Here is an 18,062-nt window from a genome sequence, read left to right on the forward strand (position 1 = left end):
TAGTGAAAATCTGCTGAGGAAAACAAACAGACCTATCAGGAAACAACTAATTCATAGCACATGCTGCCCCACTGCCACCCCTAAAAAAGCTCTTCTGTTCTGAACTGCTGACCAGTTTAGTGTTCCCCTGGGGTGTACATAGCTTCTTAATTTGAACCGAATGACAGCTGGGCATAAAAATCTCAGTCTGTATATCTCACTTGTCACAGTGGGAAAAGAACATGATCAAATGAAGAAGGTGAGGAAAAAGCCCCCACATTGCCTGCACAGCCAGATGATGCCATAACTCCCCAACACCCAAATTTTGATTTAAGCAACTGTCAGGCTAGGAACCAACATGATGTTTCAGGCAGCTAAATAACCCACATTTGATGGTTTGAAACACTCAGCACCTACTGTCCTGAATGGGGTCAAAAGAGGTGAAGATGCAGTTTCCTCACCATCCTCTCCTCTCTGACAACCCCCTCCACAGGGAGTCTGTCCTGACCATTCTCTCGATGAGCTTCTTCCACAGCATACCATCCGACGTCACCCGGTACCACTCCTTGCACACCAGCTCAGCAGCACACAACGATTTGGCATCCAGGTATGACAGAATGTTCTCAGCAATGTGATCCAATCCCCGAGCTGGGGGAGAAGAAAAAAAAAAAGATTTTTTTTTTGGGGGGGAGACACAGAGTTTAAAACAACTCCCCTTGCTAGTACAAAGATACCCTATCTTTCTATCTCTTCTGCATGCAGAGCTGGACCAAATGCACAGAAGAGCATTTGCAGCTAAGTTCAGGAGTGAACAGTGTTCTCCAACTTCCTTTGGATATAACACAACAAGTCATTAAAAATAATAAAGAATCCAAGAAGTCATTCCAATCTATTTCGATGGGTTTTAGCACTAGGGGGATATTCTATGGATGGCATTTCCAACTCAGCAACGCAGCCCCCAAAATCTCTCTATATTAGGACCATTTCTCATCTCACTGCTACAGCTGTTCTCATGTTCCAACGGCTCAAAAGCTGTTTTTGCTAAAGCAGTAGCTTTTAAACGTAATGAAGAAAAAAATATATATTCCCAATGTGTGCCCTGAAGGGTAGTGGTACCTTTAGACATGGGGGAGGGAAAGATATGCAGATGCACAAGGAAGTCGAGAGGGAAGGAGAGGCTGTGTAAGGAGAAAGCGAAGCAGGTTTGCTAGTTTCATTTATTTTAGTGGGTGGAGGGAAAATATGCACCAAAATGGCATAATTTGCAAATATCTTTCAGTGTGAATACCAGAACTGGCTATTTCAACATGGCTGGAGCAAAATGTAACGCAACTGCCTGGTTAGCACCAAGCAGCCTGATCTAACATCTGTGTAGCTGGGGGCCGGGGAAGGTTACACTATGTTAACTGGATGGATGTATTCAGTAAAAATGCACCCTTACCCACTCAAATCACCAGCAAGACTTCAGAAAAATAAGATGCCTTTTAAATAAGATGTTTCATAAATACAACTTCTCTTGGAGGCTGTTTAATTCACGAGTGAGGTGCACCATCAAGAGATTATCTCACTTCACAGGTCACATTTCACAGGCTTTGTGAGAGTTGTGGTTTAGACCCCATCATCCCTCAAGCATAACATTCAGACCAACCAAAAAGGAAGCATGGCAGATTGGCATTACATGCATTTTCCCTCTGGTTCACATCTGGGACAGAGTTAAATACGTCTTTTCTTGCTTTTAAAACAGCAGCCTCAAAGACCAGGCCTGGCTTGTGACAGCGAAAGAAAAAGCAGCCAGTGCATTTTTATAGTCACATGTCTGAACTTCTGCAAACCCAAACTGGGTGCAGTCAGCTGATTCTGATTAGCGTTCATGAGACATTAAAGGTCCAAGCTTTGTTTTCGTTAACCAAAAGATGTCAAAATTATCTCCCAATGCATAAAAATGAGAAAATTCAGCATGCCTCTTCTCAGTCCTTTCAAACATCCTAAATGTATAATACACTTTAGGTGAGACATTCTGCCCAGCGTTTTATGCTTCCATTCATACACGAAAAAAGCATGTGAATGATACCATGCACAACCAGAGAGTGCAGAAAGAGGTCTGACATTTCTTATCTTTATAGATGCAAAATTACATGTCAACCTGCAAAATAAAAGCATCAACAGCCTTTATTATGTATTTAATCTGAAAAGATATATACAGCCACTATATAAACTTCTTTAAAAAAAAAAGTGTTTGTAAATTTAGATTGACTATACAGCAATTCATGGAAAAGGAGATACAATGTTTTAGTGAATGTGAGCTGGAATTTGCAGGAATTCCACGATTTGGTAGGGCAGAAATGGCCATCATATCCCCCCTGTTTCCCCACCCTGACACCTGCAGCCCTAAGCTCTCTCTACTGGGTGGAAATAGCATATTTGCTTTCTTTATCTGTGTCGCTTCCAATGAGCCCACAGACATCTGCAGACCCACCAGGACATTTACAAATGCCTGCCTGTGTATTACCCATACTGGTGGCTTTATGTCAGCAGCATCACAGCAATAAATTATTTTATACAGGGAACAATCACTGGCTTTCAGAAGCAGGGGTACACTGCATAAACTGGGCACAGTAATCTTCACCCACAAGTCTGCCTCTGACCCACCTGCCCTTTGTGATTCATCAGTAGTTGCACTTTAGATCTTGCTGCAATGAGGTGTTGTAACTACTTCCATGACTGTAAGTTATCCTTTGATATTGATCCTAGACCCTTCGCAAAGAAGGAATACTAATGTTTTGGCCTCTTGTCCTCACACTTACAATAAGTGGATGGGTAGAGCTATTCTGGCCTGGCTGCAAACTCAACTTTATTATTTTGTTTCTTAGGAACACCACAACTTATACCTAACTTGTACTTACACCTAACAAAGCATCACTTCCTTGAAGAAGAGAAATCTCTGCTCACAAAAGTTTTTGCTAAATCCATGTGAAACATGATTAGCCCTTCAGTCCTCCATACCAACAAGCATGCTGCAGTTATTTCACACATGAAACCCTTACAAAAATGACTTTCCTCATAAAAAATGTTAAACAGCTTGGAAATGCTAAGCAGAGACCTTATTTTTCAGAAACAGAACAAAGTTCATTAAGTACACAGTTAAGCTGTATTTTTCAAACAACCTCAATTCTGTTCAAAGTACTGGGAAAATAATCTGAGCCAATTTTAGTCTACATTAGTAAAACATGCCCATAATTTAAAACTACCTTTAATTCTGGCCATTCTTGGGGACAGTGCTAGGAGGACAGAGATAAGATGCCTCATGATTTTGAAGTAGCTTTATTGTTTTATTCACTCAAGGGGGAAGAGCATGAAAGAATGAAAGAATAAAAGTGAAATCAGAATACTGAACACTTGAGAATTTCAGAAAGCTAAAAAAACACTCAACGAGTTTAGGGGTTTTTATTTATGTGACAATTTAAAATTTTAGGTTGATCACTCTTTCCTAGGCAGTTCCTTACCTTCCCGTTTCCCATTCCCCTCATTAGAAACCTACCTATACTCAGGACATCCTGCACAGACTGCAGAGTCTGCACCAGTCTAATTCCTTGCCATTAATTTTCTCCTCTAGAGCTATATTCACTAGGACATTAACACTTTGCAAATATGCAGATTGATGCAGATACATTATTTAAGCACACAGTTCCCACAACTATTCAAATACTCACGTATTAGCTGCCCGATTTCTATCTGTTCTGCATTCTGAGACAGTAAAATTAGCTGCTTCCTTGCTAAGTGTGAAAAGACCACTAACAAATAAGGTATGGCTAGGAAACTTTGAATGGCTCTGCAAATATTATAACATTTGCCCAAAAATTTCAGAAAAAGGCTTGTAGGATGAAATTAAGGAAGTGCAGACAAGATGGGCTTGCTTGCTTTGATGGAATTTTGTGGAGAAAGACCTGGAAAAATTGTGTATGCAACTATACGCATACTACCACTTTAAAAGTGGGGGAACCAGTGCACTTTCAAAATACCCTCTCTGTTTTTCTGAAACAGAACAGCTCCACAAGTTATAATGCTGCTCTAAGTACACAAGATTATTGTCATTGGACTACTAAAAACTAACATAAAGCAGGTACTTAGCATAACTAAGATTTTTTTTTAATGCCACAACAGCCATTTGATTATGACCTTAAAAATCCAGTAAGTCTATGTATTTAACTTCATAGCAAAACTCCTGCAGTGCCTTTATGCTTCGCAAAATTCACTATTAAACATGCTTTTTACTGTCTTTTAATCCTAGAAACTTAAATTTCATGTTGAGAAATCCTTTCTGAAGAATGATCAAATGACTGATTGAACAAATTCAGCAGTTCTCCGAAGGTACTCACAGAATATGCTTTTGGCAAGAAAGTCCTCTCTTCAACTAGCTGTTTGAATACCACACCTGTAGTACTTCTTGCTCAGGTCCATCTCAAACTAAGGACCTATGCCATGGGAATGCTAATCTATTAGTTATTTGTCTATCTATCTACAGTGGTATAATCTAATGGTTTGAAAAAAAGACCAAAGAGCCAGGAACTTCTGTCTGGTTCTGAAACTCTACTACTGTATATATGTTATCTCCCACTGTCTCAGTCTTCTCATCTATAAGACAGGGCCAATATAAAACTGCACATACACTATGTGTGCATTCGGTGAGATACACCCAGTGCCACAACTGAGAACAGCTGGGATAATATTTTCAATGGAAAGCGCTACAGAGGTGCAAAAAAAAGCAATTTCCATCCTTTTTCCATCCTTTCATCTTACGTCCTCCATTCTCTCATATTAGCAATAAACACATAATCAAAGCAATGACTTCAGGAAGGTATTTTACTAGGAAAGACAGACACCCAAAAAAAAAAAAAAAAAAAAAAAAAAAAGCAAAACCTCAGCTGAGCAACCAGAAAGAGCAGTAATTTTAATTTTAAAAACTTTCGTTATTTATGAGTCATTATGGGTACAACTACCTGCCCTGTGGCTTGCAATGACTAGACTTACAATACATATAGGAGCTATCACTTACTCCTAGCCAAACCATGATGGTAGTAGATCATGCCTTGAGAGACGGTAGGAATACAAAGTAAAACATTGCCATGTTTCACACCAGTATAGAGCATTCCATTCAAAAGCTATTAGCTGTTTTTGCAAACTGACCCTAAGAAGAGACCTCTCCAGCAGGGTAGGCCAGAGTGGAATAGTTTTCTGAAAGACAAGATGGAGAAGCAAGCTCCTTCTGCCTGCAGAAATACCTGGCAGTGCAGTGATGAAGTCCCGCTGTAACATAGGTTTGAGGTATGAGTTTATATGTCCGTGCTGGTAGTGACACATCTGGGAGATGAGGTGCTCCACAAACTCCACCTGGTCAGACTCAGACCACTGTTCAAAATACTTGACGCAGAGTTCCTTCTCCTTCTCATAGCTTGCAGACAGTTTCCTTTGCTTGGGCACAATCATACTGGAAGTGCCATTGGCAAGTTTTGTCTGTAAACAGGAAGGAGAAAAACATCCCAGATCACATATGTGAAAAGAAGCTGAAGTGGTTGTACAATTTTTTTAGGGGGAAGAAAATAGAAGGAAAAAAGCACTCTGATACGTAAAGTTGGCTGAGACCACATATCGCATTTGGTGCTGTCAATTGGAGCACTGGCACCGCGAGCTGTAACCCCTGCAGGACAATGCACTGGCTCATGCCAAAGCTGCACACAAAGGACTCTGGTTCAATGGGAAACCTTGAGTGGCAATTTAACAAACACAATTTTATTTACATTGTGCACACTGTAAAATTCATTTGTATTCCTAGTCTACAGTTACCAGTTACTTCCATGCACCGATAGAAAACAGCATTTGTATTCTGGTTTTATTGCTAAAGAATGGACTGCTGTTAAAATTCATAGGGAATGCATGAAATGGATGAGAAAAAAATTGATAGTACTTTTTCCGAGTATAAAATCATACCTTGAGAGCAAAGCCAGCTAAAACACACCCTGATATTTGGTACGTACTTCTTTCACAGAAAAGATTTTCAACTTTCTGAGCACTGTTAATATCTTGTCAGAAAGACTCAGCTCAAAGAAAAGTTTCAAGGAAAAGCAAAACACTGACATTTCAATTTACTACTTGATAGCAAGATAAAATTTCTGTTTTCTAAATGATTTAACAGGAAGAAAAGTGCACATTTTGCATTGCAAGGATATCTTTAGTCCAAGTAAAATTAACTCTGTGGGAAATTATTTTTTCCTATACTGGTCAAACAGTTTCTATTAAATGCTGAAAACACGTGACTGTCTCTCTTTCATTCCAATGGTTTAACACCAGACAATAGCATAATAACATTCAATAATTATTACATCCTTTTTATTTACAAAATACATTTAGAGGTTTTCTAAAACTTATAAAATCATTCAAACCAAATTACAGATATCAGAATATATAGAACATTGATGGAGGGATGCTATATTTACGTTCTATGATGATAATTCCAGGCATCAACCTCACCAGGAGACTTTATTAACTTTAAGGGGTAAGGGGTGAAGTAGTACCTAAATCTCTCTGCAAAGATATCTAATTATCTAAAAGAAATGCATGAATTAACTGATTTTACAGGAAAAGGAAAACCACAAAAGACTTTTTTCAGGAAGTGCCAAAAGAGTGGGTTATTTAGAGACCACAAAATCTAGTTACCAAAACTGGGTTTGGAATGCAGGAATTTCTCAGGAGTAAATAATTCCTGTACTTCAATACTCCTCCAACCCTGACAGCAATCCTGACTTTGGAACCCCAAAAATCTTATGATTTTAAAATCTACCCAACTAGTCACTATGTACATTTCATTTTCTAGAGAAAATCCACCTAAATATTCTTTTCAGCATTTCCAGCAGAGCTGCACAGACTTTCCTCTGGTAGAAAAAGCCAGTAATTAGCTGTGATTTTTAACAAGCACTTTCTTCTATTTCTGAATTACGGTTTGACTTTTGAGAGTTCATCAGAACATGGAGATCACACCTTCGGTGCTCATTTCTGCAGCTCAGTGTTTTCAACTTTACTTTTATCCCCACTCCTCCCTGCGAATTTCTGTGGTCAGTAAGATCACGCAAGACAAGGGCTATGGCTGAGCTACACTTTCACTAGTCATCACATTGACAGCACTGACTGCAAGGGGGTCACAGAACCAGTGCTGGGCAGCCGAAAAGAAATACTCTCTCTTGGGCCAACTTTTTAGATACAGAAATCTCTAAAGGGACTGTGGGCATGAAGTCCTATGTGTGAAAGGCTGGACTTTTCCTAGCAACATCCACAGCAGGCAACAGCCTGGCAAAAAATTATTACGAATGGACTGTACTGAACATCGGTCTTAAGGGATTCTGGTCATTTTTGCTGCAGTTAAGCTGCCTACAAAACAGACACCCCTGTAAAAATGCTGGATTAAGACAGCAGAGAGATGCCGTATTCTACAAGCTTGAACTCATTTCATTTCTCATTTCTTTGCTGTGCATCTCACAACAGGCTGTCTCTACAAAGCATTTTTTGAAAACCTATACCTCTGCCTTTTAATTTGAGAGACCATGAAATCTGGCTCGTGCTGAGCTGGAGTGGGGCAGACAGCTGATGTGCAAAGACCACAAAAGGGGCAACTCCTTTCATGGGGTGGTACCACGTTCTGGCTTTTCCTTGACTCCTGAGCACCCTTCTCCCAGCAGCCTTCAGCTCCCCATTACCTCTAAAACATCGGTTTGGGGTATCAAACAGAAGTTGCAACATCTGCAAAATCAAGTTACAGCTTATGTGCCTACAGATAGATGGCTTAGATGGGATAAAACAACCCATTCTGCCTGGATCCCAAGTGAATACAGGCCTCTTGGGTGGGAATTGTAAGTAAATTACAGAGTCCATTGACCAACACTTCTAAGAGCTCTAGAAGTCAAACTCCAGGTTTATATAGTGGTTCTGCTAAGAAAAGCACTATACATGTTACAGTGTTTATGTCTGGATTAGCAGGCAGGGGAACACTATTTCTCAGGTTCACGCATTACTTTAGCTGCATTCTGACAATGTCAACTTGAGACCTGGTATGCACCCTTGCCTGCTCTATCTTCCCACCAAAAGGAGTGAGGACAAGCCCAGAGGTAGCTATGGTGCGCCCAGCAGGTCCTGTGGTCTACATAAGCAGGGGACCAGGAGGACAGGGCAAGCCACAAACCCGTCAGTTCTGCAGAGTAGAGATAGGCAAACTCACAGGGCTCCCAAATCACTATACATACTCACATGCCTCTGCCAGAACACCTGCAGCTATGCAGTTTAGAATACAATTCCAGAATTTCAATCTGAAGATTCCTGAAAATCCACTGGAAGTTCAGTGAAAAAGACCTCTTATTAAAAAAAAAAGCAACACCAAAACAACAACATTAAGAATCTGTATTATTAAAGCACCGGGGGGAGGGCAGTTACTATCAGTAAGAGAATTGATTTGGCTTCCTGAGAAACCCTGATGACTCAACCATTCTGATCAACTGCCTCAAGTTCACGACAAACCACCTCAGAACAGTAAAAGCAACTATTTCCTAGGGCACACCACCATCTACAGCCTCTTCCCTATCCTTGTACAACAACCAGGCCTCACGTGAAAAAGAAAAAAACCTGTCCCACACGCCATCCACAGTGCTAGGATAAATATCCATCCAAATTCACTGTATACAGTCATGCTTTTTATAAGTTTCACCTCCAAAAATGGCAAAGAAGATATAAGCACTGGTAGCCCATCACCTGGGAGGAAGTTTGGGTATAACAGAGCAAACTACTAACTCAGCACAGATAAAGCTTTTCTGACTCCCTTTTGACAACCCCCTGTAAGCAAGGGCTGAGAGGTGCCCCAGCTGGCTCTAGGCACAGCTACTCATCTGCAGGAACAGTAGAGGTGTTCTCCTACAACAGCGTGCCTGAGCGAGTAAGCTGTGCCAGGAAACCCAGGGGATTGAGTGCCTCAGGTTGGTACTAGCTCAGGGATCTACGTACTATGCTCCACTGCAGACCATAATTACAAGACCATTTCTCCAAATGGCTACATTTAACACAAAGCACATTTGTATGCCCAGTGAAGTAGAAGAGGACTAATATATGAAAGGACTTTAATCTAAATAATGGCTTGCAACTATAGGAAGGTGCAATATTTCAACGCAGATAAATAAAGCCTGGATAAATCTACTGCTCTGCATGTAAAACAAAACAGCCATGGTATATAAGAGCTGTAACCTATATATAACAACAAAGGCTACTTTTGTTTTTGTTCAGTACAGGGGACCAAGGAGCCTCATAAAGCACAGAAAAAACACAAGCACAGTTTTCTGATTCTAGCACAGGTATAGTGTTTCCCCAACCATGTGAGTGGTCACAGCTTCTACATACTTTTAAAAAACCCCACCATGTCCTCTAATCATTGCAGAGGATTTTGTTAAGGCACTTCCTACAGGGTGGATGAATTCAGGTTGTATGTTTCTTATGGTAAGAAGACATCTCTTGAAGTCAAAGGAAAAGAGAACCTGTCTCCCAGAATACTGAGAATGGCTTAAATGATCCCAGCAAGGTTTGGGACCTTCTGAACCTTCAAGACATCTTCATGCTGAAGCTCTGAAAAGACTTAGAGCTTAGACCACCACTGCAAATTTCTCAGTTTTTCTCTAGACAAAAGGAAGGGACTTCCCTTCAATCTTGCAGCACCAGCAGGTCATACTGAGCTTCTTTCCTCCTTCACAGACTCACTGGGACTTCAGGCTCTTACACAGAGAGACGTCTCCTACTGCTTATCTGCAACAACAGCATTTCACCTCCAACTGCTTGTGCCACCAGTTGTAGTTGAGTCACTGATCTAGACAGAGCCACCTTAACAGGAATTTTGGATGGGTCTTAGTGAAGGGGAGGAAAAAAGAGGACATAATGTTTAATTATAAGAAATGATTGAAATAGGCACAGACATACCCCGGGTGCCTCTGCACTGCAGCAAGCTCTAAACTTGTTATCGTTAATGGTTTAAATTTCACTGTGCTAATCATTTCAGGACACAAGCCTTTCTTGATAATCTAATGAATTATTCCAACATCCTTCAGCAAAAAAAATCCTTCATGACAGCACTAATTACAAGACGTTTTCCCAGTGCTTATGTAAAATATGACAGAGCAGCAGCTTAGGGAATTGCAGAAAACTGCTTCTAATTTCCACTGAGAAACTGACAAACACCTCTCTTTCATCTCTCCCAGCTCTCAAGTAAGATTTAACTTTCTCATTTAGTTAATTACCGAGTGAGGATCATCATTTTCCCGGATCGGAGCGGCACAGAGCCTTTATCGTGTTAACTTGTGAACTTGATCGATGGCTGCTGCTAAAACTTAATAACTTCACCCCCTGGCAAATTGTAAGATAAATATAATAGGAGAAACTCTGACAGTAAAAACCTGCCAGAAATGAGCGCTGTGTTTATGTTTCTTTGCAGGCAGCAAAAAAACAACCGACAGCTTATTACTGGGTGCGTGTTACTTATATTTAAAAGACTCCAGGCAGTTAACTTTCTGCGTACTGTTCAAACTTTACTCACAAGATAAAAGACACTGGGGGAAAAAAACAAGCAATGGGATGACAAAGAAAGGAACCATGGAGGTGTATGTCCAGAGTAGGGGCAAGATGGGAACTTCACAATGAAAGCAAAGCCACATTTGTCTCTGTATCTTGAATATTCTTCAAGATTAATCACACTAAGAATAAACACAACAGTGAATCCAGACATGAAACTAGTTTCAGCAGCAGCACAAAGCTCAGGAATTTTGGAACATGTTAGAAGCTGTGTGGGAAAAGTAGAGGGATTAAGAAAGTACCAATGTGGCAACAAGATGACTCGGTCTGATGCCTGTAAAGCTGCTCTTAGCCAGAGAACCTCAGCACGGTTGGCTTTTCCAAAGCTACTTGTGTGGCCATGAAACTGCTACAGCCCATGATGCAGTATCAACCACTCAATACCACTCCAATGCAGCAATGTTAACAAAAATGGTGAAACGGAGCTGAGAACGTATGCCAGGCCTCCATGCTAAAGGGCAGAGCTAGTTATTTGAGATTCCTATTGAAAGGGTGTTGTCTGCATGGCCTAAAGGCAGCAGTAGCGTAATTAAGAGGATACAGGTTCAATTTCTATGGCTGTGCTTCCTCTTTTTTAGGCTTGTAATTACCAAATGCTGCAGAACGGATTCCCAGACTGCCAAGGCTAAGTAAAGAGGAAATAAGTCCTTTGCAGCTCGTTACTGGCAGCTTCCTATTAAAGATATCCTTTGCTTTGAGAACTGGGGGGTGGCAAGGGGGTGTTTCATCATGAAGAGCAGGATCTCCTGAGCCTAGCACCTGAAACACATGAGTAGGGTAGTCAGCTCCTCATTTTTCTCATTTGCAGGATGAACCTGTTTTTCCAGTGTTTGACTTGACAGCAAGGCTACAATGCTAGGTCATTAAACAACTCACTCCATTTACTTTTATTTTAAAAGCTCAGTTTAGAATCTACCCATTTCTGTCCGCCTCCATCTCACATAACAGTCTCTGTGAGGTTAACCATGGGTTTAGCACATATATGGACTTACTCGCTCAGTACTGAATTAGTTTCCACGCTGGAAAGCTCACTGAAACATTCTGAAAAACGAATGTAACCCAGAAGCAGATGATCATCAATCACATCTGAGAGTCAAAAAGAAAGCACCATGAAAGAAACCACAGCATCTTTACTATTTATTTTCAAGAGAAAATTCAAAACACACGCTCAATCTGAAATTAACAGTCTCCTGGAATTTTGACTGTCTGGGGCTTTTAGCTGCTTGTCCACGTTTGGCTTCTAATCACCTGCAGAAAAACTTTGATAAGAAAGGATACATCTAGATGAAAGATCAGTGGAATTATGCTGGACACAGCAGCCCAACCTGCTGCACTTTCTGAAATCCTGGAGGGCCAATAGTTTTCAGAGGTACCATTGTAAGTACTATGGTGACAGCCTGGAGGGCAAGTGGCTAAGGATATTACCTCAGACACAGAAGAAAGGGAGAAGGCTGGTTTGGTTTAGGGACACAGAAAGCTGCAGACACCAGAGAAGTAATGTGCGGAGTCTCACCAGGGACTGGGGAGCCAGGGCTGAGCCATGGGCACCTGCACAGCAGCTACACAAAGAGCAGCAGTAATACCTTTGCTGGAGAAGATGCTCCCCTCCCACACTGCTACACAGTAAACAGCAACAGGGAGAGGAGATTAAAAAACTATTCTTTTAAGCTAATACTTAATGTTTCAGACAGACTAATAAAGTTTAATTGTCTGGAATCTTGTAGCTCTTACTGTAAACTTTCCTTTGATATAGGTCTCCCATCTAGATTTTAAGTATCGGCAAAAGCCTCCAAAATAAAATGTCTCTGATGCCAGCAGTGGATGTGAACTGGGAGTCCCTCTCCTCCTCCTCCCTTATCTCCAAGTTGTCTTTGCAAATAACAAGCAGTGATGAGAAATCTGCTTGCATCAGCACAGCACTGGCATATGTTACTTTCCCAAACTACGATCCCTGACCAAATGCCTATCTAGACATACGGGGGGGAGGGCAGACGCCATCACTCTTAAAGAGCCAGATTTCAGAGCACACCTTTTATTAGCTGTAAAGTGATCATACACAAATTTCCGAGCAGATCCTCCAGTAACAATAAATCACTTCCAGTGGAAGTCACCAAAGGATATGCTTTCTTCCTTGGTATGGCTACCAGAACCAGAGTTGAACTGCTGGGACCATTACATGTTATTACTGTTAATGGAGAAGGACTATGCACATTATCACTTGGAGAACCAGCCTACTAAAGTCATCGGGTAATGGCCAATAGCAGCAAAGGGCTCATTTATAGCAGGCAAAGGCACAAGGTATGCTCTAAGCAGCAGTTTCATAGTTTTCTGGAACAGTTGCTTCTGTTTTTAAAACGCCCAAGCATGATCTACTGCGTGACTGAAGTTACTCTTTACAGGTGTTATTGTTGATTTTCTTTTTGCTCCAAGTACTCCCTTAATTCAGAGAGAAAAGCACCCAGGAACAGGTAGGTGGACTTGAGTGATCCAAAACATGGCTGAACAGTGAAAACTATATTACAGGGAACAACACCTAAGTAGAAGGGAAGAATGACCCAAAAGACTTGTTAGCTGCTTTCAATAAACTACTGTGATTTTCAAAACACTGTGATTCTATATATGTAAAGTTTTTTCATCAAGAAACACAAGCCCTCCAAGATAGTTTACCCAGTATTATTTTCCATATGTTTCCTCCTTGGAGATGCATTTTGCCACCAACATCAAAGAAGGCACAAGCGCACCAAACTACCTGGCAAAGGCAAAGCGATCAATTCAGAACTGGAGGTCATGAAGACACATGCTGGAGATCATACACCATTTCCCAGCTGCAGGAGTTCAACATATTTCCAGGTGTACTGGAGAGACGCAACAAGCAAAAATGCAGCAGCATTCTGAAGAACCGCAAGAATCACGTACATGCTTTGCTCCCACTGCAAATGTACTCCTTAGATCTGCTGGCAGAGTTGGCTACATGAGCACTCCCTAACCTGTTTCAGTCAAAATAAGCTTGTTAGCAAAGACCTGCTATTTAAACTGTCTACGCTAAAACACCTCATCTTAACTGAAAGCGGGTTTACAGTTTTGCTGACAGATCCTGGAGGGCAGCAACCTGCAGCAGCCAGATGAAGGCTGAGTGGTATTCTTTTCCACCAGTACAGCTAGATCTAGAAGAGGACAACTCAGCAGCTCACACTGGCTGATACCAATACTACTGCTGTTAGCGGATACCACAGAGGCAGCTGTGAGAGGAAAAGTTTATTAAATACTCCTGCACAGTGTCAGGTCAAAGCTGGTCAGTGGGCTGCAGCCAAAATCTTGACAGATTTTGCCTTGTAGCCTCCTTTAACCTCTAGAAGATTATCCCGTAAGTCTCACTCACTAATGAGCACTGTCTTCTCGAGATGAGCTGTTCTGCTAACCTGGCAGTCAAACACTACCTTGGTGGCAAACTGGGCTGATTCCCACGGAGGACCGCTAGGATTGCTAGGGGAGCTGTATGCATTTGGCCTGGAGAAGACTGGGGGCTCTCCACTAGCCTTCCACTACCTAAAGGGGTGTTACAGAGGAAAGTGAGACAGAGTCTTCTCAGAAAAGCATCAAAACAGGAAGAGGGACAACAGGCACAAGCTGTAGCAAGCAAAATCCAGGTCACTAAGAGGGAGATTTTCAAAATACAATTGGACAAAGTTCCGAGCAAAATGAGCTGGTTGTGGAAGTAATCCTCGTTTGAACAGGCAGCTGGATTGCAGATCTCCAGAAGTCCCATTCTAACTTAAAATTTTCTATGACTTAAAGATTGTGTTCGTCCATTCTTTCCACTGGCATCTGGCAAGAGATTCATGACCTGAGCAACAGACTCCAAAAATACAAGCTAAGGACATTCTCTAATGAACTCTGTATCTTCAGAAATTTCATTAGGTTGGGTTAGGCCAAACACTGTTGATAAGTGATAAGTGGTAAGTTGATAAGATATATGACAGAAGGCAAGAACTTGCACCCTTCACAACAAGTGATCAGCTCTGACCATAACAGCACTTCAGGAAGGCATATTCAGTTTCACAGCTAAGCAGACTTTGTCCCTATCAGCTGATACTCAAACTGCACAATTCAGAAGCCCAAGTCACAGACTATCACAATAGGGATTCCTCCCTGACTCAGTGCTTAGCCACCAGTAATCTTCCAGAAAAAAACCCTCCAACTAAAAGAAGGAGGGAGCCTTCCAGTGTTCTACTCCCTATGGTAGAGTCAAACTGGAATTGTTTAAATATAAGCAACATAAAAACCCCAGTAAATTGTGGCAGAACAGGTCCTTCAACATACTGCATTTTCCACATAATATTCTTTCACTATAAGGTATGATTCTACTATTCCTTTTAATGAGACTAATAAACAGTGAAAATAGCATCAATCTACCTGCATTTCCCTTTCTGTAAATACAGGGTAAGTTTTCCTTTCTTCTTTTCATCCCACTTCTGAGAGTTACTTTCCTGTCATATCAAGAATGTTATCAGTGTGGAGCATACAACGTGAGAAATTTCTTCAATCCTCATGCACTGATGCATCCCATTGTAAATCTATCTAACAAAAACCAACCCTTTCTTTAATTTCTACTATAATTGGCTAAACATCTAAGAACAAATTACATGCTGAGTAAAGTAGCTTCTCCTTACAACAGTTTAAAATATATTCTCTTTTAAATATCAGTAGGTCTTCTAATGCGAAAATTGTCCTCCTTTGTGAAAGGAAGGGAATATTAGACTTTAACATTGCATGCTATTTAATAATAAACACCTCTGCAATACCTCTCACTTGTTTCCTTTATTTTCAGTCAGCTCACAATAGCCTGTATCAAGTCTAGTGTTAGTATACTCAAAACCACACTATTTGCATCTTCTCATCTAAGAAGAACAATATGGGATCATGCCTGGAAAAAAAATACGCAACCTCTGATACAAAACAAAATTAAACATTAAGAGAATTCAATGTTTCCTACCACAGACCAAACGAACAGATGCACCATTCATAGCCTGTTCCTTTGATCAAGGGGTTAGAGCTCCCTCTAGCACTCTCGAAACAGAAGAGCCATAGATGCTAAGCTGTGACTATCTGGTCTCATCCAAAGCAGTCTTGGGTAGGGTTGTCCGTAATTTTTATTTGATTTACTTCTTGCTGTCACATGAATAATTAAGAATACATCCACTAGTCTATCTGAAATTCAGGAGAACCAAGTGTCAGGAGAAATTCACTCTATAACTGAATAAAAATACTCAGATTGCTATAATTAACTGATCTCTATTTTAAAATGTAATTTAGGACCAGCTGAAGGATTATCATGTCATCTGTGTGTACAACGTGAAATGTAGCAAGAAACAAAATGAAAAAGTTGTTGAAAATTTTCAGTTTTCACAGCATAAAGAAGTCTTGCCATCTCACCCTCCCTTGCAGCTGACAAACATCCCAAAGCAGCTGACAGGCCGCCTGCAGTTGTGAATTACGTGTTTCTATTTCACCATCAAATATTGAGTAACGCCACTTAAGTAAAACTCAAAAGGTGTAACTCTGCTGAGTTCTGCACAACGCTGAAGACAGAGAAACATCTCGTAACAGAAACAGTGTCAGCCCTTTTCAATCATAGGTTATTATTTATTAATTCTTGATAAACTGAAAGCTGGCAGTACAATGTAAATATGAGAAAGGAAAATGGGAGACAAGTCTTTTGAGTTTTACTTCTAACTCTCCCACTGCCTTCTTGTACTGCCATAGGCAAGTCACTCCATTTCATGAGTCTATCAGTTAAACAGATGTATCCTAACAGACTTAACACAGCTCAATGTAAGCGACAAAACACAGCTCAATGCTGAGAACATCTTTGGAGGCCTCTGCATGAAAGGTGTTTGGTGAAGGCAATGCTACCAGGTGACATTGCACCACGCTCTACACAAGTGCAAACTTCCCCTCAAGTGCCAGTGAACAAATTTGTGACTTAAAAATGAAACAAAACAGACTCATTAAAAAGGCATGGCCTCGACTTCACCAATTAGAAAAAATGCAGCTGTACTAATTGTTTCAGCAGCCTTTCAAAGCAGAATCAAAAGTTGAGTGTGTTAAGAAAAAATCCCACCTTGAGTTTTCTCAGACTGAGACACCGCATCCAGGTACCACTCCTACAATCAATACAAACATGGAAACAACTCACACACCCCTGAAGGTAAGTGCCCTAGGGAGGGTGTGCTTCAGTTCAGTTCCTTTACACATCGAATCAATTTCAACATGTAACCACCAGGGGACTTCTGAACATTGCTTGGGTTTAGAAGTTTGCAATGTTAATGTCAGTATGTGACAGATGAGGAAATACAATAGGATGTGTTAGGCTATCCACAGCTACGTTTTTACGTCTATGACAAGTCCAGTAAGAAAGACCAGAAGTAACTAGACCCAAGTAGATGACAGAAGCACCTGACAAAAACTTCCCAGCATCGCCCGCCGGTGTCCCTCAGTCCCAGCTGACAGCTGTCCTTGACATTCTGAGCCCGAACTCCATACACAGTCCTGCTGCTGCACCCAAATCCTGAAACACAGACCTTCCCTCCCACGGTACTGATGGCATACAAAGTCCTTCCTTTTATCCCCTTAAGAGGACCTGGAGAAAAGCACTGGCAGTAATTTCTTTCTCCCCACACCTCTCGCATGTGGCAGGAGAGGATTACAGTCCGATACCTGACCTGTCCAGCAACAGCCAAAGGACATCTGAAGTGAAAGCGAGACCTCTGCAGTTGTGGATCGGTTAGTGATGCTGGCAGCCCTCAGCTGCATGCCTCTCTGGGCTGACCCTGCAGCCCACCTGTTCTTGCCTGCACCTTCACATCGCCCTGGCTTGCATCCGAACCAGAGACAGGTAAGAGAGACGTTGTACTGACTGAACTGCAGTAAGACACGGCATCAGCAGCACTTCCCCACACACACATACCCAAGTGCTGAAAATTCTGAGATTTCTGATCACTTCTGTATACCAGAAGCAGCGTATCTCTCATCTTCGTTTAGGAAACAGTTTGCAACCACTGCTCTTGTGCCTTTGTTATTTCTGGACTGTGTAACTTAATGAGATCCTTTGTGCTACCATAGGAGATCAAGGGAGGCAGTAGCTAGTGCCAAATGTAGCCTTTATCATGCAAACATACTTCAAGTCTTGGCTTCACTTCTGGTGCAGTGGAAGACTCTGTAAACAGACGTTCTGTGTAAGTAAAACCCGAGAGAAGCAGGTACCTAGCAGCAGAGGTTAACCAGCAATCATGAATTCAACATTGACCCTGCTCTGAGCAAAAGGTTGGACATCCTAAGGTCTCTTCCAACCTAAGTGACTCTGTTTCTAACCTTATAGTCAAAGCTCTTCTACACTTCCCAGGCTTTTGGAGAGAAAAGGAATTTAGATTTTGACT

At 41.3% G+C, this 18,062-nt stretch overlaps 1 protein-coding gene across 8 annotated transcripts in view; it reads right to left on the bottom strand.

The window, feature by feature from the left end:
• The window catches only part of BTRC (beta-transducin repeat containing E3 ubiquitin protein ligase), a 122,436-nt gene that overhangs the window by 24,492 nt on the left and 79,882 nt on the right, over nucleotides 1-18,062 (bottom strand). For all 8 annotated transcript variants that reach the window (XM_055802064.1, XM_055802052.1, XM_055802093.1 and 5 more), the window contains 2 exons: nucleotides 5,259-5,490; nucleotides 441-627 (listed from right to left, as the gene is read on the bottom strand). In XM_055802064.1, the coding sequence (XP_055658039.1) occupies nucleotides 441-627; nucleotides 5,259-5,490 (419 nt within the window). The remainder of the gene's footprint in view (nucleotides 1-440; nucleotides 628-5,258; nucleotides 5,491-18,062) is intronic.

The sequence above is a fragment of the Falco peregrinus genome, chromosome 1 (genome assembly GCF_023634155.1).
Source record: "Falco peregrinus isolate bFalPer1 chromosome 1, bFalPer1.pri, whole genome shotgun sequence".
NCBI classification, from domain to species: Eukaryota; Metazoa; Chordata; class Aves; order Falconiformes; family Falconidae; genus Falco; species Falco peregrinus.